The following is an 18,691-nucleotide window of genomic DNA, read 5'->3' as shown; positions in this document are numbered from 1 at the left end:
GAGCTTTCATATTCGGTACACTCCTAACAAGTTAGGACTTGGTTTCGGCTCTCTCCTGTGTGTAAATCTTCTTCCACACCACATCGTTCTGTGGAGCCAGAGCTCATTAGCCAAAAGGTTTTCTATGTTTAGCCAGACAGGGGGTCATTTCTATTTTCTTGCAAGGATTATCGTCCCATTCCTTCGCAATTGTCAGGCCTGGGAACGGCTGTTAAGGATACTATGTGTTTGAACATAGGGGCTGATGAGTGACATTTCATCCTGAGGAAGGCGGCTGCTAACTGTACACTTTGCCAAAACGCCACGTCTGCTGTTCATGCCAAGTTTGAACCACGCGTAAATTATTGCAATGGCGGATGTTGTTGACCTAATTCTGATTGTTTCCATTCTATTACTAACAAATTCTCATTTCAAACCACATCTGTACTCCAGCTCCAATAAGTATAACATTGGTGGGAAGTTGGTCATTTGAAAAATGTAAGTGTCTATACATTTATGTAGTAAAACTATCCTTGTGATTTGTCCTTGCCTTAGATGGGGCAAGTCAGTTCCAGTGCAAGATTAATAGCCCCATTCAAACTTGTTTACGAACAACCCTCCCTTGTTTTTCATCCTATACGTTTTTTTTCGGTCCTTGTACTCATTAGCCTGTTTTGTTTCGTAGAGATCATGTTTATTTATACTCGTGTAACAATTTAGTTGGTCTGTTTCCTGTATCTGTGTGGTTATGTCATGCATATTCTCTACCTTGTTTTTTTATTAGAATTGTGTCAAGTACCTACTTCTGACTTTCTGAATAATAAAAAGCAATAACTTTTTTACATCCTATGGTCCATTTTTTCACAATAGCATGTACTATGAACTTACACATGTATCATGTACACTAGGAATGAGATGATTAAGTCTTGAATGTGTTTTGAGTCACACTTAAACTGCATCCAACGGGAACATCCTTTGGTTTGTTTATTTCCGATTTCTCCCTTTAGTTCCCGTTTAGTATGGAGTACCCTTTTGCATCATATAAAAAGATATGCCGGAACACATTAAAACATCTAATATCAAAAGTAAAATGATCAGCCACCCGATAACCCAACAGTTTAGAAGGATTTCCCAAAAAAATCAAGTTCGAAAAGCTTCCGTTTCACCTTGATGGGGGTTTAAGGTTACGTTTTCGTCAGACATCTCCAATGTCATTTAATAAACATTTACACTCCATAATTTCATTAGCACTTAACACTTACTCGTATCAAGTGCGGCAGATTCAGGGTCTTTCTCCAGATGGCCACTTCAACTTTGTCCCACTCTGAATCAGACTCAACAGTTTGGACACTGTAGGTAATTCCTGTGGTGATTTATTTTGTGTGTAAAATAGAAGCAACGGCTTAATTGAGATTTTTCCGAATTTCTTATCGAGGGGAAAACATTTGAGCAGCTGTGATTGTGGCCCGACTCATCAGGCTGCTGTTCGCCTTACGTTTATTCCTAACTGGCATCTACTGATCCCAATTGGAGACCATCCAAGGAAAAATAAAATTGAAAACTGCTCTTTGCCATAATTCTACCGACTCTCACAATCAGCGCCTTTGTCTTTGCCAGATTGATAGATCTAGCTCTCTTAAAAGAAAATTGCTCGCTGCCACAAGACTTCTTTATGGCCTAATGGCTGTTTGGTCACAAATCACAAAGTCATCTGCTTAGACAAGATACTGAAGGGGTAAATTCCCTAAACGGGGCAGATCTGCATTACAATGGTTAAAAACTGATTCGATATTAAAAAAATGTAAAAAAAAATGGCGCAAGGTATGCAGATCCCGTAAGATAACCTTGCCTCAGACCGCGACTGGTACTGATCCAATTACTAGAAGAACCCTTGTTGTCCAACCTCATACCTATCCGTGTGTCTTTATGGAGAGCCTGTAAGATATTTAACAAATGCATCAGGCAATTATTTTTTGTGTATTTATCCCAAAGCTTTTTTCCGTCACGACAATCGAAGGCCTGAGAGATCCAATAATACCATTTCTTTTTGGGGGTCTGGCTTGGGTAATTAAGAGCTGTAAAACAAAACAATTTTGAGAGGCGCCCACCTTCTTTTTAAAACCTTCTTGGAATTTATCAACCACACCTTCTGAAACAGCCCAATGCTCGAACTCCATTAACAAAATGTTCGAAAAGATTTTTCTCCCGGCATCTAATAGTGAGATTGGTCGGTAATTTCTTGGTTTTGTACTATCACCTTAAAGATGACCACAATATGGGCACATATCCAAGATGGAGGTTTGTAATATGCTGGTAGCTGGCACTACGTGTTGTCCATTCTCCCCGATCCATGGCTGGCAGTTTTTCTTTTCCCTCGAGTTGCAAAACTGTGTTCACGCCGAGAAAATAAATACTATTAGTACCCTGGTACAACGTGCCGGGGTACTGATAGCAATATTGCACGTGCTGGGGGCATTACCTGTCCCGGTAATGCCCTCCTGCCCATGTAATATTGCTTAAATAGTTTATTCATGTGGTACTACGTGCACTACTAATCCTAACATATCCATGGAGCCGTGTTGGTGAAAGCGGGGCACAACGTCCTACGTGTCTGTTTTGTTTGGAGTATTTTTTACTCCCTACTTTTTAGTAGTATTTCCATATTTTTAGGGAGTAAGTGATTGATACACCCCTTATCTGTAGGGCTGGTTGTGTTTATTTTAACTGCAAGGATTATCTGCTGGTTGTATCCCAGCAAATGAAACCGCTTGACAGTGTGGCTTGAGCTGTTGCAGTGGATGTGTGACACCAACCTGAAAGAACTGATGCATGCAATACACTGCAACATAGCGTGCAGAAAGCAGGACACTGATCTCGGCATTGACTGGTTTCTTTCCTCTAACTTGAGCCGGCGAGCATTGCCGTGTGACCTTTGAACCCCACTAGTGTGCTCTTGGGCCTCTACTACTGGTTTCTTTCACATTTTACCTGTTTTTCTCCTGGTGTAGTTGGGTTAATCTAGCATAGGGAAGCAGAGTAGCCTTGGGTTTCTGAGCAGGCTGATGTTGCAGACTGTATATTTGATGTCTTGTGTTCACATCCTCCATTAGCCTGCACTGGTGTTGCTGTGTAACGTCTGAAGCCATGATTGCAGGAGTTCTGCCCGCCCTTCTAATCTGAAGCCCTTTTCTCTTTCAGTGGTTTATTCCAGGGCAGCCATCTTGTTCACTAAGGAGCCTTACTCCCAGGATGCCTTGCATGGTCGTGGGGCCATCCTTCGTTGTGAGGTGGAGGACACCAACAGCATAGAGTTCCAGTGGCTACAAAACGGCACCCCTGTCCAAGACACAGACCGGCGCTTCAAGGAGGGCAGCAATCTGCAGTTTACAGCTGTGGACCGACAGCTGGATGCTGGCAACTTTCAGTGCATAGCCAGGAATACGGCCACTGGCGAGGAGGCGCGCACTGCCAATGCATCCTTCAACATCAAGTGTAAGTTGTTTACGCTGAGTCAGTGGTGGAAGTGGTTCTCTGGCTGCATCCAAAAAGGAGAGCATGGGGTGGCTGCAAGGGTGTGGGGAGGAGCAGGGCGGGACTTGACATTTGGCTTGCAATCCTAATTGGTTTATGTTGAATTTAGGCATAACTGTACAATGCATAGTATGAGTAATGCAAAAAGAGTACTAGATGGGCCCTAGACAAAAATATAAACTCAATATATTAATAAATGCTAATCTTGCATCCAACTGCATGCACATTAAACTGGATACTATTAAACCTCTACCTGCACAGCCAGTCTCCTTCTGTCATTCGACCGATGAAGCAAGTGTCTGTTGCTGCTTTTGCCTCCACCTTCATTCCCTGTCTCACTCAGGCCACTGACTCTCACACTGACACAGCCCTTGCTAACCTTCTTCTCTCCATCTCCAACACTGGATATCCTTGACCCGGTCATGACGATCCGCTTGAAGCCTGCCTCCAAACGCAACACCTGTATGATTGCGACCTAGCATCTCTGAAACGCAAGTTCAGAGTTGCTGAGTGGAAGTGGCAGGCCTCGAGCACATCCTCAGACTGGCCCTACTGCCTGCTCCAAAGGCAATACAGACTCGCCATTCGCTCGGAAAAGAACGCTTATATCCAAGCTTGCTTCTCTGGGGCCACTAACACTGCTGAAATGTTCAAAATCTGCAAGGAACTTGCCAATCCTTCTAAAGTCTCCTACTGTCCTCTGCCATCCCAGACCCTCTGCACTGGCCTTCATAACCTAAACTCTGATCATCCTCACAGTCCTCTTCACTTCTCCCTCACTTGCTCTCAGGCCTCCCCCAGTCCTCCTGTTCCCTCCTCCTCTCCTCTTTCTCCCCCACACCACCGGATGCGATCTTCAGACAAGTCCTCTATGAAAGTCTCCTCCAAAAAGGGGCTCCCTGCTCACTCTGATGAAATAGTGAATGGCAACTAACCAATCCACTAACAATTTCATCCCTTTGCATACACCTCTCAAACTCTAACCAAACACAACCAGAAGCCTAAAATGCAGCAATCCGCACAAACTTCACTACACTGCAACAAAACAAAAAACGCACATAGACTTGCACAACAGCACACGACTACTGGCCATAAAACACCCCAAGCCCAGCCAACGGACCCACCGGGCTGAGGCTGCCAACAGCACATCACTGCTATCTTGCACTTTTCCAGCTCATTCCCACTAACTGACCCCCTCCTTCCTCTTTCAGAGCGCCGGGGGCCACTACGGTGGTGATAGCGTGCAGTACAAATATCCTTTAACATTAACATCCAGAACTATAAAGGACAACGTTGCATTCCTTGCTCCGGCCTTTGCTGGTTTCTGCAAGCACTCCTTTGCCACTGGCTCCTTCCTTTTACTCCTCAAGCACTCGCTTGTGCATCCTCTCCTCAAAAAGCCTGCTGACCCTACGACCTGGCTAACTATCGCCCTAGCTCCATTGCCCCCTTGCTGGTCAAACTCTTAGAGAAGCTTGTCATTTCCCAGCTGATCCACCACACAGAATCTGTTGGTTGTCTCCACGAACACTAGTCTGGTTTCAGAGCAGAGAGTGAGGGATGACCCTTAACACTTAGTTTACCATTTCCATTATATTGATAAACAATTTTTTCAAACCAAAATCAAATATTTATTCTGTGCAATTCATAAAAAGTAAATCAAATTGCAAACATCAATTTACATAACCAAATCAATACAAAATATTTTAAAAACATCTCTGCTCACACGCACACGTTTCTACCATTCATTCACTCTCATTCCATCTACACACATTACTCACACTTCATTAAAATGTGACCCTCTATTTGGCCACTAATTTCACTTTCTGATATTTCACAAAGTCTGGTTCATTTTTCCCATTATCAGGTGATATAATCTGTATATCAATATTCCCACAGCTTTTGTTGTCTACTCATGTTTCGGTTGTCGTGAAAGACTCCAGGACTAATGTCCATAAATAATGCAACCTTCGTCAGGACAGCAAACAGAAATCTAGATATTTCCTGTTACAAATGGTAGGGTGAGCCACACCGCCTATAAAAACAAATAACATGAATTGTAATTTCCATGTGTCATCCCTCATCAATTTAATAGTACATCAATGTATTTGAAAATTACTTTTTACTAGTCATGTAGTCTGACTCACCTCCACATCAAGTTCTGTGGGGGGTAGTCCAGATGTTGGAACATATCCCAATTTCGCCTCTGGGCTTCAACCTTAGACTTCAGGTCTTACCTACAAAGCGAAAATACTTTGTCTACACTCTAAAGTGAAACAACTCCATTTCAATTGCAAGACCGAGAAAATGCAGTTCCTAATCAATGGTTATACTCACTTTTATTGTAGCCAGTACACCTGGTAATATTTTCAGTGTGCCCAATGGCCGCCTTCTCTCATGCATTGTTGGGAATGCCAAGGTATTTGTCTCCCTAAAGAACACATATCATGCAGTTAGGGCAAACTCATGCCTTATATCATTGGTTACAGTTTCTCCCAATTGACGAGAACCCATCTCTACTTACTCTCGCAAATGCTGTTGGTTTTATATAATCCAGCTGTCTGAAGGATCAGGTCAATGCAATCTACTTCATCCTGCCTTATTTTCGCATTAAGACGGTGAGCCCGGTGTGTTGTGCCTCACAGCCTCTGCAACAATCAATAGAGATCTCATTTAGTCCATGAGTTAGAGCATAAAGCCTTGCTCAACTTCCTATCAGTGTATCTTCTAGGTATAAGAAGATGTTGTGCTGTGTTGTATAAATACACTGTAAAAATACATCCTCGACTTTTACTAATCACACCCACCGACTGTCTTTATGTGGCTCAGCACTTTATTGAGCCAGCAAATCCTGTGTTGGCATCTATATCTCATTTGGTGGACATTAAGCTTGTGGCGCTGTATTGACACATACTCCGTCCCGTCCCCTTTCCTCCATACTTATGGGACATCTCTCCGTCCTCTGGGACGGGACCGGAGCACTTTGTAAAAAGCATCCAAAATTTTTCCAAAAATCTGTCCTTCCTCTTTCCTGCGTGGGGCCCGGCGTGTGGCTGTAACCCTGCCCACCTTGGCTCCGCCCCGTGCATCGCCCATCCGTTCTTTTTCTCCGCTCGTTCGGGACTGGACGCACTTGCACCCTCGAAGATTTTATTCCCTTTTTTCCTCTCTGGCTCTTGCTAGCGATCGTGTACTAGTGTCGTTCAAACTAGACTTTCCAGATTGTTCATCGTGTCACTGTTACTTTGCAAGGGCAGATCCTTATCCTCTTTGTTTAGAGTGTTTGGGTCCGGATCACCGTTGGGATTCCTGTTTTTACTCCGACTCCCTTTCGGTCCGGGCACTTCAACGTCGGAGCGGTGGGAGGAGGTGTTTCGACAAACTCCTCCTTCGCATTTTCAGGCGTTCATTGACGAAAAGAAAAAACGCTGTTAAGTTCTTTACTTTTCAGAGCACACCGGCTGGGGGGTACCTTTCCAGGTTCCTCTCGGGCCGGGAGGAGCGTTGATCGCTCTGTCACTGGGGATCGCCCTGAGGTGCCCGTTGGGCCTAATAATTGTACCAGAGTTTTCTCCGAGGGTCTCCGTAAAGGGGCCTGTGGATACCGGCGCACTCTGAGGCCCCTCCTGTGAGGACTGTTTGTAGACCCAGTTCTACTGGGTCGTGGGATACCGGAGCTCGCTCTGAGGCCTCTCTATCGGCTTCCCTCAAAAATAAGACCGGGGTGAGCCCCGAGGCCTTGGTGGGGCTTGGTGTCACCGAACGTATGTTCGAGGCCCGCACGGATAAGGCTGTTACCGGACGTGGTTCCGAGGTCCCTCTTACAGAGGCTAAAGTTACCAACATTTCTGAGAGGCCTGACAAGGCCTTATCGGTGAAGGCTTTTTCTCACCCTTCCCGCTCTTGCGGCAACACCAAATCTGTTGAGGGGGCAAAGTAGGAAAGTTCTTCTTTTACCGGCAGTGCCGAGGTCCTTCCTGGGAAGGCTAATTTGGCAGTTGGTATGTCTCAGAAACATTCCAGGCCTCATAGTACCAGCTCTGCCGAGGTTCCTTATGTTAAGGCTAAAGTTAAGACCCCTGATCCATCGACGGGGACCCCTGCCTCACTTCCTCACGTGCCGCAGTTCCCCTCAGGCGTTGACAAGAGAAAGGAGTGCGGTGATAGACTACTTAGAATAAATCTTGGCACCTGTTGGAGGCGGCCTCAATGTTGGAGGTGTAGTAGCCGACTTGACCTAAATGCTAGCCTGCATTGGTTGAGCAGGGTTTCCATGGTTTCAGAGATCCTCGGGGCTGCAGTCCTTGTGTCGCTGCTTTTCAAGGGATCTGATTTAGCGTTTGTTGGCAGCGAGCTCTGGTGTGTATCTTGGTGTGGATGGTTTGACTTTGGCACAAATGGACTTTAGGGGTGCATGGGTGTCCACTAGTTCTTTGACTAAGTGGTTAAATGCATTCAGAAGGGCTCAGTCATTCCATGTTATGGGGAACCTTGCGAAGGTTGCCTCTGGTGTCCAGTGGGAAATTCTTGAGCGGTGCTCAATCACAGGGCATTTAGCCTGGCCTTTTTGGGACAGCTTTGTGTCAAATAAGAGGGTATTGTATTCTTGCTGGACCAGGTGATGCAGAGGGGGTTTTGAGAACGAGCAGAGCCATGAAGAGGTGAATACTAATTTGAGCGTGTGAAATTTAACCTGCGTGGGGGAGGGTATGATCTCTTTAAACCCCATGTCGTTGGCTAGGGAGAGTAGTCCTGCAGGTTTTGTGCTGGTTGGTTGTGACTCTGGGAAGGGACTTGAGTAGGAGAGGAGAAGGTTGGAGAGATCTTCGATGAAGTTACCACTCCCCTGCGGTGGTCTGTAATTGATTTGATTTTTGAGATGGGGAACTTGTATGAGAGTGATGTGAAGGTATTCTAATGGTGCGAGCAACAAAGAGGGGCCAGCAGGGGTGAAGGCTGGATCATTATTAATGTTTATTGGAACCCTAAAATCATCGCTCTATACGATTTTCTTCTTAGTCTGTCTAATGGTTTAGTGGAATCCTCTCAGCAGTTCCCGGTAGATGACTTTATCCTTGCAGGTGATCTGAACTCTCAATGTATCACGACGGTTGACCCCAGTTCGGGAAGATCTCGTCAAAAGACTAGTAATGGTAAAACTTGGGCAGATTTCTTAACAGAATGGGGCCTGCAAATGTTTAATGGTAACATCAGGGGAGATATCCCAAATGCTCCCTCTTGGAGAAGAGGCGAGGCCTTTTCAACAATTAATTACCTTTTCGCCTCGAAAGGCATTTTTGACATGTCTTGACTTTCATTTGGGGGAGGGCAACAATGACGATCATGCAATGTTAATTGCAAGCCTACAGTTAGAGGGGGATCCCAATGCAGTGTTCTATGACCAAGGGCTGTCTACGAATGGAGCGGGTAATGCTGTAAGAAGATTTCAAGGGGGTGGGGTAAAGTGTTAAACTGTGAACTGAGGATTTTGGCTCAGCGGCTTTCTGACCAACAACTATCTAACCCATGTGATTTCTCTCTTATCTAATGTGGCCCCAAAAGAATCAAACATCAAGAAATTACATGGAATGTTCAAGTATTCTTTTAATGTTGATATAATGGTCAAAAAGAAGCAACTCAGAACACAAAGAGGTTGGTTAAAGAGACAGTGTCAAGATATGGAACATCTCAAGGAGGGTCCGAGAGTGCTCAATAACTCTTACAGAAACTGGGTTAGAGCTCATAAGGGTCTTATGTTCCAGCAGGTTGGGGAGAAAATGTTAACTGCCCTCTCCCGGTGAAACTCCAGAAACTTCTGGGCTTTGGTCGGAATGAATGGAATAAGTCGTGCGCCAAAGCAGGATGTGGTTATCCAAGAACAGGTATGGTGTGATCATTTAGCAGGGGTCTGATTGCCCGAATACTAGTCCTGGGGAGAGAATAAAACCAGGTAATTGGTTCCTGGACTTTTCGGCCGCTGATCTAGAAATGCTGATACAGAAATCTTCAGCATCTAGAGCTGTGGGGCCGAATGGCCTGAGCAACTCAATTTTAAAAATGGATCCACCTCTGTGGGCAAGGGTCTTAAACTGTTCGATAATATAATTCTGTTGAAGACTTTTCCTGATTCTTGGAAAAACTCTATAGTTATTCCCATTTACAAAAATGGGGACCAATTGCTAGCAGCCAACTATCGGCCAATTTCCCTTTTGGATGCTGACAGCAACATTTTTGCTGGTCTCATCCTAGGGGAATTGGATGCTTGGGCAAAAAAAAGGGTATCATTCCAAGGCAGCAATCAGGCTTTAGAAAGGGCCTCTCAACCTCACTTAATGGGCTGGTATTGACTTGGTTGACAGCGCTGTCCTTCCTAAAAGGGGGTCCTCCACTGTATGGGGCATGGTTCGACCTCTCGCAAGCATCTGACACTATTGATAGGAATCAGTTATGGAAAAAACTAGATTCCTGGGGTATTACTCCCAATTTACTAGGTATCCTGATAGAACTCCATTCTAATAACTTTATGCGGGTAAGGCTGACTAGAGCATGCCTACTCACAAATCCGATTAGAATACAGAGGGGGGTCCGCCAGAGATGCCTACTAGCTCCTTTTCTGTTTATCCTGTTTATGGCAGACCTAGCAGGGTGGTTGAAAGATATAGGACTAATATCCCCCGTAATTGGAAACTCGAATTAATTGGTTGGCGTATGCAGATGACGACGTAGTCCTGGATCACTCTCAGGTAGGGCTGCAACGTCTTCTGTCTGCAATAGAAAATTACGCACGAAATAATAGTCTCATCATTAATCCTCTTAAATCTAAGATTTAAACGACCACAGAGGTTGGTGAAGCACTATCTTTGGAACTTGGACCAATTACCAATTGAGATGGTTGCGGAATTAACATACTTGGGAGCAACAGTAAGCTCCTTTCCAACTAAATGTGATCTGTTGCGATCTATTGAACTAAATATAGTAAAGGTCGGAGCGCAAATGAGAAAAATCGAGACTCAATTCTGTAAATTCTCGATATTTCCTCTAGTGAGATTTTATATAGGCAAGGTCGTTCCTATATCGGTTTTTGCTCTAGACTATAACTGCTTAGCTATGGATATTGAATGGGACTCAATTGAAGCTAAACTGTGGAAATGCACATTGGGGTTAACCGACTCTGTCCCAATAGTTGCCCTTAGGTATGAATTAGGTCTTGCCACATTCAGATCATGGCTCCAATGCAAATGGCTGAACATATATAGCGTGGTCTTAGATTCTCCCAAAAACTCTTTATTTGAGGAAGTAGCGCAAGAGCTGCAACTGGGTAAAAATAGTTTCTTGAATAAATTCCAGCAAAGATGCTCAGAAATATTAGCAAAAGTAGGTTGTGATGTTGAGCTTCTTCTGGGAAATCCGGATATGGTGAAGGATAAAATGAAACAGTGGGAATGGATTGATACCATAGAGCATGGGTGCACAACATATGGCCCGCGGGCCAGTTGCGGCCCGCCATGCTCTTTTGTCCGGCCCGCGAGGAACAAAGACTTTCCTAATGGAGGGCGGCCCGCAGCTGCCCTCCATTAGGAAAATCTTTGTTGTCTTCCGGGCCGGACAAAACACTGGCCCTCATTGGCTCAGCACACGTACGCACTACGTCGCTCCTACGAGCCACGTAATGCGTGTGTGAAGCACCAATGGAGGGCCAGCACTACAGCTGCGTGGTCCATAAGGCTTGATGTCGGAAGGCATTTCAGCCTTGGACCACGCCAGCCGTAGTAAGATTCCAGCGTTCAAGTTTACCTGCCGCTTACCTGCCTTCCAGCACGTCTCCGGTAAGTGGTCTGTTTGTGTTTGTGTGTCGGGTCTGTTTTGCTTTGTTTGTGTGTATGTTGCGATGGGTGGGGTGTGTCGGATGTTTATGAATGTTTATGAATGTTTGGATTTGAATGTTTTTTGTGTATGTTGAGATGCGGGAGTGGGGGGCTTGTCGGATGTGTATGAATGTTTTGATTTGAATGTTTTTTGTGTGCTGAGTTGGGGGGGTTCGGGTCTGTGTGCATGTTTGTGTGTGCTGAGTTGGGGGTGGGGGGGTTTGGGTCTGTGTGTGCTGAGTTGGGGGGGGTGGGGGGTTGGGTCTGTATGGGTGCATATTTGTGTGTGCTGAGTTGGGGGGTGGGGGTTCTGGTCTGTATGGGTGCATATTTGTGTGCGCTGAGTTGGGGGTGGGGGTGTTCGGGTCTGTATAGGTGCATATTTGTGTGTGCTGAGTTGGGGGGTGGGGGTGTTCGGGTCTGTATGGGTGCATATTTGTGTGTGCTGAGTTGGGGGGTGGGGGTTCTGGTCTGTATGGGTGCATATTTGTGTGCGCTGAGTTGGGGGTGGGGGTGTTCGGGTCTGTATAGGTGCATGTTTGTGTGTGAGCAGAGTTGGGGGGGTTGGGGGTTCGAGTCTGTATGGGTGCATGTTTGTGTGTGAGCAGAGTTGGGGGGGGGGTTGGGGGTTCGAGTCTGTATGGGTGCATGTTTGTGTGTGTGTGTGCTGAGTTGGGGGTTGGGGGTGTGGGGTGGTTCGGGTCTGTATGGGTGCATGCTTGAGAGTGCGCTGAGTTGGGGGTTCGGGTCTGTATGGGTGCATGTTTGTGTGTGTGCGCTGAGTTGGGGGTTGGGGGTGTGGGGGGGTTCGGGTCTGTATGGGTGCATGTTTGTGTGTGCTGAGTTGGGGGGGTGGGGGGTTTGGAGTTGGCGGTGTGGGGGATTCGGGTCTGTATGGGTGCATGTTTGTGTGTGTGCAGAGTTGGGGGGGGGGTTCGGGTCTGTATGGGTGCATGTTTGTGTGTGTGTGCTGAGTTGGGGGTTGGGGGGTGTGGGGGGGTTCGGGTCTTTATGGGTGAGGGGGCCATGGGGCATTGTTTGGTTGGGGGTGAGGGGGCCATGGGGCATAGTGTTTGGTTGGGGGTGAGGGAGCCATGGGGCATAGTGTTGCACTCCAAGAGTGAACCCAATAATAAAGCTAAAACAGGCACAGTTAGGAGATGTTCATCTTTGGCGTTTTGAGGAAACCTGACTCAACGAAGGCCATACTCCTCTTGGGCAACCCAAATAGCAAACTGTAGCAGTCCAAAATAACGGCATGCCCAATCTAGGGTCAATAAAATATATATAAGTTAAACGGGCGAGATACAATAACTAAATAGAAATAAATTATAACAATGGAAAATGTGTTGTACAAAATGTAAGTTTGACCCTCAAAAACATTCTTTTTCCATCTGTTTAGTACAAATTGGGGGTTTAAAAAGCCTCCTGCCATGCCGCGCCTACCGCCCCGCCCACATTTACTTTTCGGCCCACTATAGCCCTCATGTAAGGTACTTTCGGCCCTCTGTCAAAATCAGTTGTGCACCCCTGCCATAGAGTATGAGGAGGGCAAAGATCTGCCTCTTGTACAGTGATAAACGATTATCAATGCTCCCTGCCTATCTAAAAAGAAATCTCCAGATCTGCGGCTGGGTTTAGCTATTCTTAGATTTCGTCTAAATCTGGTCCCAACCCTTGAGATTCAGGCTACAAGGGATATTGAAGGGAAAATGCTCCTGAGCGGTGATAAGTGTGATAATACCGGTAATCGGACATCCAAACACTTATTATCAGATTGTCCAGGCACTTGGAGTATGAGGGTAAGGAGGTTTGGTAGGTTTGTCCATCATCCGTCATGGTTAAATACCATTGACTTCTGGGGGAGGCTATCTTCATGTCAGGAGTCTGCTCTCTCAATGGAACTTGTTAGAGCTCTGAGGGAACTTAATTTGATTACTGACTGAGTTGAAAGGAGGCGAGAAGGAGGTGAAGGGTGATTGGATGCCACAGGGGAACGGATTCGTTTTTCCCACTTTTAAGTCTTTTTTATGACTGTGTTAAATGAGTAATTTATTTGAATTTAGTCTGAGACCAAAAATTCTATTGCGGAAAAAATGTGTTTTCCTGTTTCGCTTACTCTCCCTTTTCTGCTTTTCTTTTTTTACTTCTTCCCCTAGGTGCTGCTTTTCTTATATTTTATAGTCTGCGTTGAATGCTTTTGTTTATTCAAAGTTAATAATTTAGGAATTTGAATGTTCTGAATTTTTTAAAAGCTTTAATTTTATTCTGTTGTATGTTTGTTCGTGAAAAGTGTTTAAAGTCAAATGTTGGCTATGGCACGATAAATTAAAAAAATAAAAATCAAAAAAGATGCGAAGGAGCTTCGTGTGGAGTCTGGACTATCATGCAGGGCAATTACTCTCTTCGAGTATGTCGAAGACGTAGGGTGGAGGATGGGGTAAACAAAGGTTTGGTCATGGTGTGGCGGTTTATGGGGTCAGCAATGTCGGCGTTGTGTGTGGCCGGAAAGGAGCGGAAGAGACTAGTAGGCCCGTAATGCAGGTCTGTGCGGTGGATACCCTCGTGGTGTGCCAGGGTTGCTGCACAATCTCTGGAGAGAATGGGAATTGTCTGTGGTGAGAGGGGACCTGCTGACTTCCACCTGGTGTAACAAAGGCAGAGTAGCAGGCCCTTGCCCCTTTCCAGACTCGAACAGGACAGGATCTGCTCTTCACTTTGGACGCCCGCGTGAAAGATGCCCTGTCATCTAACACTTTGCCAGTAGAGGTGAGGCCTAGAGCCACTTACACCGGCTAAACCGACTGCATATGAATTGGCAGATGGAAAGCCTCCAGTCAACCCGACCGTTCTGTTTCGGAAGCCACTTCACACATGTTCCGATTCTTGGGGAAGGGGGGAGAGAATAGTGCAGGACAGTGTTTACAGTGCAGCTTCCCAGGATCCGCCGAGGTTCAAACTCTGGGCATAAGCTGCCGTTTTACATGGCTTTCATCGCGTTCCCTGAGAGTGCCACCTGGGCGCCTGAAGTATTTGCTTGGACCCTAGCAGGGATGGCCAAGACCAGGCACAACATCCCTTTAGAGCTTTGCCTATCCACGATTTCTCGAGCCTCCACTGGGCAGCGGGTTGGTCCTAATGGTTGAGCCTGCCTGGATCGACCTGCAGCCGCTTTCTGCGTGGGCTGTCTTTCTGGCAATAGCAGGTTCTCTCCGAGTTTAGCTTCGTGTTGTGCTGCAGCCGGGGCTCGCTCTGCATCCTGGATGCAGCGGCAGCAGAACCATGACTGCATGGGTGCGCGGAATTCCAGGAATCCATCCTGCGTGTGTGCACTGCGATCAGGCGGTGATGCGGGGTTTCGCTTCCATAATCGGGCCCTCTACCATGGCTAGGGGTTATGAACTGCCAGGGCGACTGCCAACCTTGGCACCCCGCCAGCAGGGATGCAGTGGACCAGCAGGTAAAACGGGTCAGAGGGTTAAGTGCTCGTGGCTGCAATCTTTCTATAACTGCAGATTGCAGGTTCAAACCCTGGCGAGGTCGCCCCATCTTTTATCCTTCTGAGGGTGATGAAAGGAGTACCCATTTCGATTCGGTAATAATAGTATATTAAAATGTTCAATGCAAAGTGCTTTGGATAAATAACCACTTTATTATTATTACTGTACTAAAAAAGCAAGATTGCCTGCGTGGCAATGGAGGCAGGGTCCTGTCTGTTTCCATGGCGGCTGCAGAGCGAAGCGTGGTGACTTCAAGCCTTTAAGGGGGGGAGGGAGGGAGAGAGGGGGGAGGCAGGGAGATTGGTGGGGGCGGGGGGTGGTCCAGGCAAGTTGGGTGTCTGCATATAGGCTGCAGCTTGCTGGGTTAGCCGTGGTTCTGTGCCCACGTTCCTGCTGCCCCAGATGCTGAAGTAGTGTGAACAGGAGACTCTGTAGCTGCCCACTGTGTCGCAGCTCTTCATGCACACAGGCCCTGCCCCTACTTCAGCCACACGACCTCGGGCCACTCCCTGCACCGACAGAGAACCGGCTGCTTTCCGCCCGACTTTCATCCAGTGGATAGATCTTTTAGAAAGGAGGAACTTGGAAAAACAAAAGCAAGAAGTGACTATCGACCTGTTGGGCAAAAGAGAACTGTTTTCACCCCATATTAAAAAGGCAGAGTTGCCATTTTACTCCAGAAGCCATTGGCGCACACTTCTCATGCAAGCATGGTTTTCTGTGCTGGGTGCTCTTGGGCGCTCTTGGCGTATTGTAGCCCTCTTCTGGTGGAGAAGTGGCATGTTCTCATGGTGCAGGTCAGCATTCTCATCCAGCGTCGCGCTGCGGTGCATTATTCCACCGCCAATGAATGCCCCGAAGGAGCCTGGGAAGGGGCTGGTGCGGTGAATGGGGAGAGTGGAGAAAATTCAATACAATGTGGACGAGAAGTATCCTGGCACTGCATATGGGTCTGTTTCTAGGTGTTTGGGGTTGTCCAGCTTGCAAAAATCCGCAGGAGCTGCTGCTGATCCCACAGACACGCTCCCGACATTCCCAACTCGATAGAGAAAACAAAGAGAACATCTGGTTCCAATTAAGAGATTAAACTGTTAAGCAGCCAAATTAGCTTTGGCCACTTACAAACAAGAAATGTTGCTTGCAAAATCTTAAACAATGCAAAAACAAATTGATTCAGCAGAGAACAGACCTAAAGTGCTGTTTCGTGCAATAAAAAATGTCTCTATCCCAGAGAATGCCAATTCTCAGCTCCTAGCATCAATTACTTTGGCCAATGAGCTCAATTGTTTCCTTCAAGAGAATAATCAATATCATTCGAAATAACATGACTTCCTGTTCGGCTGCCATTGAAGCTGACCTGAATATCTGTTATTCTGCTTACTCTCCTAGCACGTGCCCCCCCATTCGTTTTCTCTCCTGTGGGGACCGATGAAATTGAGCATTTAGGAAAGTTAAACCTACGAATTTCAGCTACGATTCGATCCCAGCATATTTGGCTAAACAGCGTGCCATGGCCCTTAGTGTACCCTTGGTATCCATGGTGAATGCCTCATTACTGCAGGGATGTGTTCCTCTGGAATTAAAAAATCTGTTCTCAGACCGAAAGTGTTGACAAAACAACTTCAGACCTTTATAGATGAACACGGGGTCCATGACTGTTTTCAGTTGGGTTTTAGCCCAGGCCATGGCACTGAGACCGCCTTGGTGTCTGTCTGGGATGATCTGCTAGGGGCTGCCGACGAAGGAACTGTCCGCATGCTTGTCATGCTGGACATGTCGGCGGCCTTCGACACAGTTGATTTGGAGACACTCATTTCAAGGCTGTCAATTGTGGCAGATATCTCAGAAGAGGCCCAGAGATGGTTTGTGTCCTTTCTGTCTGACCGCACTCAGCAGGTGAAGATGGGAGATTGTGTCTCAGAGACTGTGCCTGTTGACTGCGGGGTTACTCGGGGGTGGGGGGGTGGTCCTCGCTATCACCTGTGTTGTTCAACATTTACATCCGAACATTGTTGAATATCTTGACTGAATTTGGGTTGTCCTACCACTCGTATGCTGATGACACCCACAATTATGTGAGACTCAATCAGCCTCTGGAAGCAGTGGATCTGGTTTTGTCCTGTGCCAACAGGATTAAGAGTTGGATCCTGGAGAATAAACTCCAACTGTGAACCCCTCAAAGACAGAGGTTATCGTGCTGGGTGCAAAGAGACTGGTGCAAAAGATGGATCAGTCTAGTCTGTGCCCCTTTTTATTTGGTGTTTTTACCAGATACAGCCTAGGTTCTTCACTGTGTCAGGCAGTCAAGAATGGACTGCAAGTCACCGGTCAGCCAAATGGTAAAATCAGTCTATTACCAATTGAGACTTTTTTTAAACTAGTCATGCCTCTCATTGCAGAGAAGGATCGGCCAACAGTTGTTGGAATACTGACCAATGCTAGGCTCGACTACTGCAATGCCCTCCTTATGCGGGTCCAACAATTTCAAATAAAGAGATTACAGGTACCTGAAAGTTCTTAGTGTGAAAATCAGTCTGATAGAATTGACATTTCTCAGTATAGAAGGAGTCTTCATTGGCTTCCGATCTGAGAATCCTGTTCAAGGTGCCTTGCTTGGTGTTCAAGTGTATCCATGGGACGGCACTAGCTTATTTTAAATGCAAAGATTCAACTGTACCGCCCTCTGTGACTTCTGTGCTCCTTAGATCAGCACCTTTTACGTGTCCCACTGGTTAGAACGACCACTTGGGGGGGGGGGGGGGGGGGGTGAGAGATGGTTTTCTGCCTTTGGTCCCCGAGCATGGAATGCTCTGCTTCTGAAGCTCCGATGTCTCGAGACTCTGCCGATGTTCAGGAAACAACTTAAAACCCATTTGTTTGACTAGTCAGTCTGTGCTTCTGTAATACTGTTATAAATTAAGTAAGACTATCTCTGCGCCTAGATGCACTCTTTGCCTGGTCCCTTCTGGGGTGTGCGCAATTAAAGTTATGAAATCGACCCAGAATCTACAGCTGAAAGGGTTACTGGATAGCAAAACACTACAGATACTCCTCACTCCTAGTCTCTTGGAATTGGAATCTGCAGTGGGAACAAAATAACAATTAATTTCTCTACAGCCTTGTCCCTTTTTTCTTGTATTTCTTCCGTTTTACCTGTTTTGCCTCCGCTTGTAGCAGAGAGGTAATTGGGGATGAACTGATGCTTCCTCCCTTTGCCAAATGAACCTTGACTTCTAGTAGTCTTTTGTTTATTTTTTAATTTATTTTTTCCTTAAAACCTAAACTATCCAACTACTGTATTTTTTAATATTTAAATCGTCACTGATCCTGAGCTCTTGAATTGCTCTTCTTATTTTCAACTGATGAGCTTTTTATCGCTGTATATACTTTGCTTAACTTCGATTGGCTGCATTCTATCCGTTAAAACTTCTTTTCTAGTACTCTCCAGAAAATCACTGACAAGCAAGATCACATCAATTTGTAATCTTCATTGCCTCTTTGCGAATTGACCTTTCTTGTCTATGCATGCATGACAGTGCAGTTTTGAATTCCTCTTCGCATGAAGGACTGATTAGGAAGAGTCCTTTTTCAGTTTCTACGCTCAAGTGATGATGCAGCAGATACGCCTTCTCTCTTGCCAGCTTGGAAAAAGGCTTGCTGCTCAGCTCTCCGCTTCATGGCAAGGCTTGCACACACTCTCTGCCTCATGTGATTAATGTGCAACCTCCTCGCACTCAGCAACTCGCGCGCAGCACTCTAATTTCAAGTGTTCCCAAAAATGGAAAGTTTCAAGAGAATTCCTGGAGCCTGCCGTTC

At 46.2% G+C, this 18,691-nt stretch overlaps 1 protein-coding gene across 1 annotated transcript in view; it reads left to right on the top strand.

Moving 5' to 3' along the window:
- PTK7 (protein tyrosine kinase 7 (inactive)) overlaps positions 1-18,691 on the top strand; it is a 998,735-nt gene that overhangs the window by 348,281 nt on the left and 631,763 nt on the right. The window contains exon 2 of the mRNA XM_069608884.1: positions 3,178-3,471. Within this exon, the coding sequence (XP_069464985.1) occupies positions 3,178-3,471 (294 nt within the window). The remainder of the gene's footprint in view (positions 1-3,177; positions 3,472-18,691) is intronic.

This window comes from Ambystoma mexicanum, chromosome 4q (genome assembly GCF_040938575.1).
Source record: "Ambystoma mexicanum isolate Mex_15411 chromosome 4q, UKY_AmexF1_1, whole genome shotgun sequence".
Lineage (NCBI taxonomy): Eukaryota > Metazoa > Chordata > Amphibia > Caudata > Ambystomatidae > Ambystoma > Ambystoma mexicanum.
The sequence above is the reverse complement of the archived record's forward strand: the minus strand, read 5'-3'. Positions and strand labels throughout refer to the sequence as shown.